Genomic DNA, 11,288 nt, shown 5'->3' with positions numbered 1-11,288 from the left:
CATATTGTTCATTCTTGTGATATCGGATAGCATGTGAACCCAGATAAAAATTGGATCAAGATAACGATAAAGAACCTTGATTTTATGCCTTTTCGTGTCAATGGGTTAAGTGGGAGAATGTTGAACATTTCAGATCGGGTCCAACCTTGAGTGACATAGTTTGACATAAGGTACTAATGAAGGCATTAGTGAAAATATAGTAGAGAGACGGTTACATGAATGTGAAGAGTTCACATATATAAATGCACCCCAACCCTCCTCTCATTATAAATTGAAGCATAATTGCTTGATGAGAGCAACCAAGGTGTCATCTTTCTCTCATTTGGATTTAGGGTCCTACTCACCATCAACTTGATGGCCTGGGCTCATCGTGAGCATCAATAAGCTAAGGAGAACACCGTGCACCTGCACCAGTGCTCATTTCATCCATGGCGTCTACCGGTATGTATTCGTGCATTTACATTTTGATTATGTTTTAAGAACGCTAATAGAGAAAGCTTTCATAGGTGGGGAGGTATGAAAGGATTTGCACAAGAAAAGTGGTAGGACCCACTTATGCCAGCACGGCATTTTCCTACCATGATAATTTGATGTTTGTTTCACTCATAGTAGCAAAGGAAGAAAAAGGGATGACAGCTCAGCATTTTCCCACGAGAATTACACTCAACAAGCATGCCCTGTTTTTTGGAACTGCGCTAGGAATTGTAAGGAATGGGAATGAGTCTAGCATTGATTTATTGATGATTGACAATAGGGAATTTTGCTTTTGTGGATGTTGTATTGATGACCTCTAGCATAAACATGCATCTATGCACGACAATGTGTACAAGAGTAGCATCAAACGGACTGCAACTTCAATTTTACTTCCGATGGAATACGTGAAGGATGGTTGTTTCTATCAATCCAAGCAATTATTGAACTTCCTTCCAAGACTAGCTGAGAATTTAAAAAGCAAAAAGTCAGCAATTTTTTCATTTTCTTTCATCGAATTGACATGATTTCATCTTACTGTCAATTGTGATAGTCACCTCTTGATTTGGAAGCTTGAAAATGAAGAAATCGAAAAACAGACGTGTGGTAGAAACTTTGGAAATTTTCAGTCTGAGGACAAACCTATCTCCACGCTGCATCCACAATTACAAAGTGTAAACTTCTTAGCATCATGGAAGAAACCCTTTATCTATCTATCTTATATAAATTGAAACTAGTAATTTATTGTGCATCACACAAAATAAACAAAAAATGATATTGACCCCTACTTATTTCATTGAGTGGAAATATTGAAACAGTAATGGTCCAAATCACGCCTCTGGGCAAGCACTTTATAAGTGTTTGCCCCCTTTTCGTTAGGGGGATAGGCGGGAAGCAGAAGCAGAGTGTTCTGCCCCCTCTCTTTCTCTTAAAAGGGCCAAGAACTTTATTAGTGTTCTCCCCGGGGGCAGCCGCTATCTAGCACCAGTAGATAGGAAGCAGATCAGGTCATGCTGAAAATGAGCGTTTTTGCTCATGAGGACATCGTGGCCGTCTGTTTGCATTTTGGATGAATGCCACGTGGTTTTGTTGACTTTTGAGCTTTTTAAAATGCAAATCGGATGGCCACGATGTCAGCATGAGCAAAAACGCTCATTTTCAGCATGACCTGATCTGCTTCCCAGTAGATAGGGCTGAACACCTTGTTAAATGTTTGGCGACGAACTCTGTGTCTACTTTCTACAGTAATTGAATGGCTAACTACTTACCTGTAAAGGAGTGATAAACTTGAGAGACAGCTTGTGTGTTGCAGCTGCATGGCCTTCAGACTTCAATCCATCGATATCGAGGCCAACTCTGACAAACACATCTGTATAACCTAAAACACATAGGGAATGTAGGGGACCTTTAACTAATGTATGCATTCAACCATCAAAGAAAAACAAAAAATTTGAGAAATCAATCTTGAAACACATGTTTCACAATTGGCAGGCAATTCTTATTTCCATCAGCAATATGAAATAATTAGAGCTGGTAAAAAATGATGAACAGTATGTTAAAGAAGAATATTGCCAGTGGTGCGCTTGAAAATCAAAATCATGATGCTTGTGAGTGTCTACATGTAAACCTATGAATGCCGTCTCAATAAAATCAAATCATGATGATTGGTTTATATTCTTCCTTTGATTCTCATTTTTCTGAAGCCAAATACAGGGTTACATTTTGGTGAATCCATCAGTACTGTAGCTCAAAAATGGTTAAAACCAAACTAGAAACAAAAACAAAACCATTTCAGTCTCACCATGTTCAAGGTAATGGGAATATATGGCATTATTAACAACTCCATATTGGTCCAATTCATAATCACGAACTTGAAGCTCAACATCGTGACAGCCCTGCACACTGAAGAAGTCAAATCCCAAATTAGTACTCTTTGATCCTCCTGTTATTAGGCCTGGCAATGGGCCAGCCAAGCCCAGCCGGCCCACTCGCCAATTTGCCTGGATGACAAGCCGTACCGGGCTGTGTACATGAAGTGCATACCACCATCCTCTTCCGAGTCTGAGTCAAAATCAGAATCCGATTAGGGCAGATGCGATTAACTCAGACTCAGTATGCCTAGATCCGACCTGGTTCCGACACATTTACATCCCTTAGCGAGGATCATAGTTGTAGTAAGAGGGAAGTACCATGATCCATTTTGCTCTTCTTTGTTTTGGAGGAGACTGCAAGGATCCTTGTTAAGGAGTAAGCTGCGAGGAGGTGTCAGACTAAGCAGTCTTTGAGATGGCAACTTGGTTGTTGATGGAACCCTAAGCAGAGTGGTTGAATTTGAGCCAGAAGGCATTGTGGTAATGGAAGGGTAGAAGGGGCGGAAAGCTCCATAGCTGAACTTGGTTATGGCTTCCATCTTCTATCACCAAGTTGGGTTCCTTTGTGTCTAATTGCATCAATTTATAGCCTTATTCACAGCCTTTCCTTCCAGGCAGCCTCCTTCTCGGAATGTGCGAATTTGCGATTTCCAAAATTTTTTGTTGACTGAACAAGCATCTAACTAGCACCTGGATTTTGTGTGTTAAATGCAAATCCAAGTTTGGATCTCAATGAGATTTTCAGGTATGGAATGGGGTTCGGACCTGAGAATAATTGGACCCTCCATAAGAGAAATAAGAACTACATGAACCAGACCGATAATATTTTTATCATTTTTACATTGACAAAATATGGGTCTTAATCGGGACTCGGGTCCGGTCCCATAATTGGATGGGTTGCGTTAGGGTAAACCCGAACAGTTGACGCCCCTAGTCAATGCTTGGATGGCTGCTTTGACACCAAAAGAGTGAAACACGTTGGAAAGCCAACAGGTTCGTATTCCACTGGTTTTTTCTATAATCAAGTCAGCTCAAACGCTGTATGTTTAACTAGGGCTCATTATGAGGTCCAACTTGGCTGGGGTCGCCACAAGAATGTGCTCAAGCTTAGCTAGTTCAGCTCATTTACCAGCCCTAGGTGAGACTGGCATGTCCCTTTAAAACCAAAGGCAGGAGACAAACTTGTCCCAACAATACTTTTCCCCTTCAGTTCAAATACGGTACACACCCATAGTTCTCAATTAATACCTGTTTAATGCGTGGGGGAAAAATGGATAAAAGGGCGGGTCTCTTAGATTCCAACTTTTTTTTTCTTAATAAGAGGATAATTTCTCTCTGCTTTGCCCAACTTTTAAAAAGAAATTATCTCAAGTTAGTTGTTGATGAGGCGGCCTAACTAAAATGAAAAATACCCTTATGTTTTAAATATTAAACACTCTTGGTCTAGTTAGTTAACTACCAATGAGTGCAAGAATCCCTCGTGCATGACCACCATGCAAAAAAGAAAACACAAACAGACAAACAAAAGGCAAATATCTATGTTAATAAATATAGGTGCTTGATTGCTAACATGTGTTAAGTTGTCAATATGGACCAACGGGCCGCGTGGTTGGTAGGAGCTATCAGTGGGTCTCCTTGTGGCGTAGTGGGAACCTTTCTGATAAAAGCTTTCATTTTTGGTATTCCAAAACAAACCCGAATTTGGTGCAGATGGTAGGGAGAAATTGTTGCTTGATATTTTGCTTTCGAGGTTCACGGCAAAAAACAAAAAAACAAACTGACCTATGAACCCAATTGGTTGACTCAATTTAACACAACCTAAGTTGGTATATATGACCAAGTACAAGTTTAAAAGTTGGGTCATATTCATATCATGGTGGCAAATTTTGATGATATTTTGAAGATACTGCCAAAAGAGAAAACAGAAAGAGACCCCTAGGAGAGTTGTTTTGGGGGTGAGGACTTAGCCGCTAGACAGGCAGCCAAGATTCAATTTTCATGAGTGTTGGGAAAAAGTCAGCAAGCCACATGAAGAAGGAGGCCCTTGGGAATCCGTAACATGAGTCCAACTTATCCAACCCAAATAACTAAACTTTGCATCAAATTGGGCCCCTCTTCATAACGGCAGCAGCCATCATTGATTAGGTGAGATGGAAACTTTTGAGGGGGAGAAAGGTAGAGTTAGGGTTTGACCCATGGTGTTCTTTTATCAAATTTCTTTTCGATAATACCAAGAAAGTCAGTACATCACCATGACAGTAGCCAAACCAGGAATTGTCACTATCTCCGGATTCCCAGTACAATTAAGAGGGTGGTGAAAAGTCAAAAATGGTCCCCTGGAATTGCAGATTGTTTGGAGAATTCTCATCTGTAAGGTCAGTCTGGGAAATCATTCGGAGTCGTGGTGAAGAAAAAACCAGTATTTTGATGCATCTGGGTTAAGAAGGCCCTCCCTCGAGCTGCTATCACATCAATCGAGATGGGCAATTGTAGACCGTTTGCTCACCCAAGAAAGACTCCAAAGTAAAGGCTTTCAGTTTCCAAGCCGTTTGTGTGATATCAACATCTTTGTTCGGAGTTAGATGGAGACCATTAGGAAACATGTCAAGTAACATCCAGTCGTTGTTCATAAAGAAATTCAAAGATAAAAGCGGTGGGACAAGGCTTGGAAAGAACATTCCAGGTGATTATATGGATAATATGGAAACTTCTGAACCAACAAGTGAGCAAGAAAGGAAGAATCTCGATCAGATAAAAAAGAAAGGCACTCACTTGCTTCGGAACGGATTCTTAAGTCCTAGGTAAATCGGAAAACAACAATACAGCAACTCGGTGAAGATGGTTGAACAGTTGGAGCCGTACTGGCTCAAAGTGAATATCAGTGGACTATAACAGGAACGTTGGTTCCTCGAACACACAGTGGTAGCTTCAAACAAGCGGGTTGTTTCTCAAAGGAAGGAGTGCTGGGAGAGAAAGAATGGAGCGGATGGTCAGACATCCTCACATTAATAGATTCAGGTGCTAAAATCATACTAAAGACGGGCAGCTAGCAGGCCTAAGGATTAAAACTTTTAAATTTCTAAAAGGAAGAAGAGTTGTGCCAAATATCGTCAGATTTATAAAAATCTCGTGATATTTTCAAACTGTGACAAATATCATGATATTTACGTTTTTAACATATATTTATCATGAAAAGCCTCGAAATGTTTATCCTTAAATGCAAGATTTATGAAAAAAATTTAAAATCTCCTAAGTTTTTTACTGCGGATGTTTTGCCATTTTTAACTTTTGTCACTATGATAAGAAGCCAAGGCCTTGACATTCCTCTAGGTATGAGAATTTTTTTTTTGTATAGTTGCTAAAAAATTGATGTACAAAAATCCAACTACAGCTGAAATCAAATAGCTCGTAATTTAGCTAGAATAGAAAAGAGCACGTCGCAAAGCCAACAGCTTCGTATTCCACTGGTTTTTTATCTTAAGCTTAAAGAATCCTCAATCGTGTGGGAACCTGGTCTACCCAGATGAAAACCTAACCAGTAGTCCAATAAAACCACGAGAAATTCCAGGTTTACTATGTGCACAGTCACAAACCTGGTTCTCGGGAAAATGTTGACGAGAGAAAATATCTTGAGATTTTGAAAAAATGCTCTTTCATCGGAAGAATCTCGAGAAGACATGTTTAATGCGTGGGGAGAAAATGGATAAAAGGTCGGGTCTTGGAGATTCCAACCTTTTTTTCTTAATAAGAGGATAATTTCTCTCGGATTTGCCCAACTTTTAAAAAGAAATTATCTCAAGTTACTTGATGAGGCGGCTTAACTAAAACAAAAAATACCCTTATGTTTTAAATATTAACTCCTGTTAAATGCGTGGGGAAAAAAAGGTCGGGTCTCGGAGATTGCAACTTTTTTTTCTTAATAAAAGGATAATTTCTCACTGCTTTGCCCAACTTTTAAAAACAAATTATCTCAAGTTACTTGATGTGGCGGCTTAGCTAAAGTAAAAAATACCCTTATGTTGATTAGGGTTTTAAATGTTAAACACTCTTGGTCGCGTTAGTTAACTACCAATGAGTGCAAGAATCCCTCGTGCACTGATTGCAATCAGATTTTTTTTAAAGTTTGCTTTGATATATAGCGTTTTCATTTCATTTAAATTTTAGAGTAGAGTTTATATGTCGCTTTTAAGAGGGTACTGAATGTGTGATTGTTAAATGGTTAAGCCGTACATTTTGATTTATTGTTTTTTCAGTTTTCTTTGATATAGTAATAAAAATATTTATACTAGTTTTACATTAAAAAGAAAAACATTATAAAACTTTAAGAATAATTTTTAAATGTATACACATCTGATTATGTAAGATGTGATACTGCCCACATCTGGCAAGAATCACAGAACAGCTAAATGGTTAGGTCACAGTATCATAACCAAGGCGTCTCAGGTTCAAAACCCAAAGGAGTTATCCCCCAGCTTCAAGGGCGTAGCTAGGATTCATGTGAGGGGGGGGCAAACAGGGGTGTAGGAAAAAAAAAATTATTTGTGTGATAGTCGGGGGGGTTCGGGGGCAGCGCCCCCGAAAAATTTTTTTTTGAGATAAAATAAAAAATGGCTACAATTATTAATAAAAATCTATTTCATATGGACAAATCAAACTATTTGCTGCAGTCAGGGCTGGGCTAGGACTGGGCTTTTAAAAAAAAAAATTAACTGCTTGACTATAAAAAAGAAAGAGTCCCTGGCTATGAACAATTTTTAGTAGTTAACATGCATGCCCAGTTTAATCTGATAAATAAAACCCTATTTTTCTAAATCCAAAATAGATCCAATGTAGTTGAGTTGTATTTGGATATGGATTTATAAGGTTATACTGGATCAGACAGGAAAATGGTTAAACATAAGATTTTTAATATATAAAAAGTGCAAGCTGGTTGGATTTAATGTGAATCCAAACATAGATCCAATAGAAAATGTTGTTTTGAATCCAAATAAAAATTTGATCCTTACATTTGAATGTATTAATTCAAGTGGTTTAAAAGCAAAAAAGGTTCTTTCATCAAAGGGAATGACATTTATTGTATCAAGAATGCAATCGGTGCAATCAGATTTTTTATTAAAAAATACCCTTATGTTGATTAGGGTTTTAAATATTAAACACTCTTGGTCTCGTTAGCTAACTACCAATTGGAAATATGTGAAACTAGGTAAAACCCTCGTGCATGATGCCCAATTGCCACCACCATGCAAAAAAAGAAAACACAAACAGTAAAAAAAAGGCAAATATCTATATTAAAAAATATAGGTTGTTGATTGCTAACATGTGTTAAGTTGTCAATGCAGACCAACGGGCGCTCCGCGTGGTTTGTAGGAGCTGTCAGCTCCGCGTGGTTGGAAGGAGCTGTCAGTGGGTCTCCTTGTTGTGGGAACCTTTCTGATAAAAGCTTTCATTTTTGGTATTCCAAAACAAACCAGAATTTCGTGCAGATGGTAGAGAGAAATTGTTGCTTGATATTTTGCTTTCATATTCAATCCAGCTACTTCTATTGATGTTCATGAGGAGGGCTGTTAGAAAACCAACCTGATCCATGAACCCAATTGGTTGACTCAATTTAACACAACCTAAGTTGGTATATATGATAAGTACAAGTTTAAAAGTTGGGTCATATTCATATCATGGTGGCAAATTTTGATGATATTCTGAAGATACTGCCAAAAGATAAAACAGAGAGAGACCCCTAGGGGAGTTGTATTGGGGTGAGGCCTTACCCGCTAGACAGGCAGTCAAGATTCAATTTTTATGTGTGTAGGGAAAAAGTCGGCAAGCCACATGAAGGAGGCTTGGGAATCCTTAATATCTAAACTCTGTATCAAATTGGGTCTCTCTTCATAACGGCAGCAGCCATCATTGATTAGGTGAGATGAAAATTTTGAGGGGGAGAAAGGGTAGAGTTCGGGTTTGACCCATGGTTTTCTCTCATCAAATTTCTTTTCGATAATACCAAGAAAGTTATGTATCATAACCTAAGATTTACCAAAGTAGTACATCACCATGACAGTAGCCAAACCAGGAATTGTCACTATCTCCGGATTCCCAATACAATTAAGTGGATGGTGCAAAGTAAAAAATGGTGCCCTGGAATTGCAGATTGTTTGGAATGGCTCCCAAAAGGAGAATTCTCATCAGTTGGGAAATCATTTGGAGTCGTGGTGAAGAAAAAAACCAGTATTTTGATGCATCTGGAAATCAAAATACACCCAACTTTTTCTAATTACAATAGGCATTTAACTGCAAGTTTTGGTAATAATACGTTACACATTTGGCTTTACCACCATGTAAGGGAGCGTGAAGATTGAGGCTAACAAACTTTCTAGTTCTGCCCCATTTGTGTATAGCTTTTTGTTGTAGTTAATTTTTGTACTTCTGTTGTTTGAAGTGCGCATTTAATATGTTGAAGTTCCAACTCATATTATATTGGAATCGATCGGCGTATGATATATCTAAATATGGGTTAGATCTTAAATAAGTATGATCGTGGGTCTCTTCATATTCAATTCAAAATAAAAAAAAATAATTGCCCAAGTCCCTAAAAACCTTGCAATTTTTCCATTCTCCCAATATTCATTACCATTCGCAACTGCGAATTGAGGCCTTATTGCAATAAAATCGTATCATCCGTTGGCTAAGTCCAACTCTCACTTAAATCCAAAATCGCAGGTTTTTTAATGCGGACCTCATGAACTCACACAAATTGATTTACAATTTTTTGGGGAAACTGAAACCACAAAAATTGCAAATATCTTATGCTTTCAGATTTTACATAAATATATTTATGAAACTCCACTTAAATTGAAACCACTAAAATTGCATATATTATACGCTTCCATATAGAATTTTACAATTTTGCATAAATATATTTGTGACAATCCCACTAATTCGCCAAAATCCTTTTGTTTTGCAAATGAATTGGGTATTTGTGATTTTAGTTGTTTCCGTGGTTATGTAAAACAATAATATTTTTGCAAAACAGTCAAATTTTTTTGAATCAGTAGAATTTTTGCAAAAATATTTAAGCAAATTTGTGAATTATATGCGAAAAAGTATGATATATGCAATTTTAGTGGTTCTGATTTAAGTAGACATATGTTTAAGAGAATTTATAAAGTATTTACGATTTTAGTGGTTTCAGTTGTTTAAGTGAAGTTTTGCATATAACAACCCAAATAACAATGAATATAAGTAAATAGACATTCAAATTATTTAAATGATTTGAAAACATATAAATATATAAACAATGACATTATATACAGATAAGTTAACAGTGCTTCTAGTTTAAACATTCAAATCATTTAAATATTCAACATTGCTTTTAGTTTAATCATTCAAATCATTTAAATAGTATGATTGAAAACATACAAACAATGACAAATAAGCATTCAAATGAATTTTAAAATATCTAATCATCTAAACAATGACATTATATACAAATCATCCAACAATGCTTTCAAATGACCTTATATAAAAATTCATACATAAAAATTTTTTATCAATGACATTTTAATAACTTTATATAAAAATTCATTCGTAGACACATTCAAATGACATTATATGCAAATCAATGACATTCGCATGACTTTATATAAAAATTCATTCATAGAAACATTCAAATGACATGATATATAAGTCAATAAATTATAATGTTAATCTTCGAATATATACAAAAAAATAAAAAATAATAAAGTGAATTGCTACAGTTGAGGATGTTGTGATTGCCGTGATTGTATCTCCTCGATGACCTTATTTATGTTCTTTAAAAGGCTAGCTTGAGTATATATCATATCTAATTAAGTACATATCATATTCTTTAGCATGCAAATTTCTTCAAGTGCAAGAGTCAACCCTCCTCTGATCCACTTACGATTTTTTGTTTTTCTATCCAATTTTTTTCTCTTCCTGAAAGACCCTGTTTGTCGTTGAAGAACATGAAACTTGTTGGATGGCTATAAAATCATCATTGGTAGCATGTTTTATGGATGGCAAGTAGATGTCTTCATTGCCCTCGTGCCAATCTTGAAGTTCGGAGAGGAATATCGTGGGGTAATCTTTCATCCAATACTTTGTGGCATGTGATACAAATTTGCCAACTACGTGAGGGTGACTGGTTGGTTGCTGAACAAACCAAAACTACTGAACAACTTGGTTGGTCATTTGGCACTCAACTTCATTTATGTTATGCAACCAAATATCCTTACTCGTGATATCCTTCATCGCTATAACTATATCAGCCTCCTCCAACCCGCCTTTATAAGGGCACAACTTTACCTGCATTTTTTTTATGATTAGGCCTACAGACATGCATTTATTAAAAAAATATACAAAATATCAATAACATGCATTTATGACCAGGCCAACCTAGGTCTGACAACTCTCGGCTAGGCTTGGCACCGAGCACAGGCCTGGTCTGGGCCTATGAATTGGCTGCTAGGCCCAGTCGACTAAGCTCGGCTGGGCTGGAGCCAAACCCAGTCGACCGAATCGGTTGGTACCTCTTTCAAAAAAAAATGTATACCTTTATGTGGTCTGGCCATACTGGGCCAGACCTGGACAACCTTCATACTAGGTTGACAGGCCCGACTATCGGGCCTGCCAAGCCCTATAAGCCACTCGGCTGGGCAAGTGGGTGTTACAAAAAAAAAATTTGTTAACAGGTTTGCAAACCCAATTGACTGTTAGTCGGCTGGGCATACGTATTTGGGTTGGCTGGTAGCCCAGCCGAACCCAGTTTTGGTTGGCCTACCAGGTCCTCGTGTCCTTGCATAGGCCCAGCCCTTTGTCGGCCGGGCAAGGTATTCAAAAAAAAAATTATATATGAATACCAAATTATTTTTTGTTAAGTATGCATCATCATTCAGTTTCTTTTTCATGTTTACCATGCTTACATTTTGAAGG

The 11,288-nt window shown here is 37.4% G+C and overlaps 1 protein-coding gene across 1 annotated transcript in view; it reads right to left on the bottom strand.

Annotated features, from left to right (window-relative positions):
- Window positions 1-547: 547 nt before the first annotated feature.
- Window positions 548-11,288, bottom strand: part of LOC149848324 (uncharacterized) — a 205,873-nt gene continuing 195,132 nt past the window's right edge. The window contains exons 5-8 of the mRNA XM_090003992.1: window positions 2,273-2,373; window positions 1,740-1,849; window positions 1,029-1,124; window positions 548-936 (exon numbers count right to left, since the gene is read on the bottom strand). Of these exons, the coding sequence (XP_089860118.1) occupies window positions 838-936; window positions 1,029-1,124; window positions 1,740-1,849; window positions 2,273-2,373 (406 nt within the window). The 3' untranslated portion in view covers window positions 548-837. The remainder of the gene's footprint in view (window positions 937-1,028; window positions 1,125-1,739; window positions 1,850-2,272; window positions 2,374-11,288) is intronic.

The sequence above is a fragment of the Nuphar pumila genome, chromosome 1 (genome assembly GCF_984573655.1).
Source record: "Nuphar pumila chromosome 1, dmNupPumi1.hap1.1, whole genome shotgun sequence".
NCBI classification, from domain to species: domain Eukaryota; kingdom Viridiplantae; phylum Streptophyta; class Magnoliopsida; order Nymphaeales; family Nymphaeaceae; genus Nuphar; species Nuphar pumila.
The sequence above is the reverse complement of the archived record's forward strand: the minus strand, read 5'-3'. Positions and strand labels throughout refer to the sequence as shown.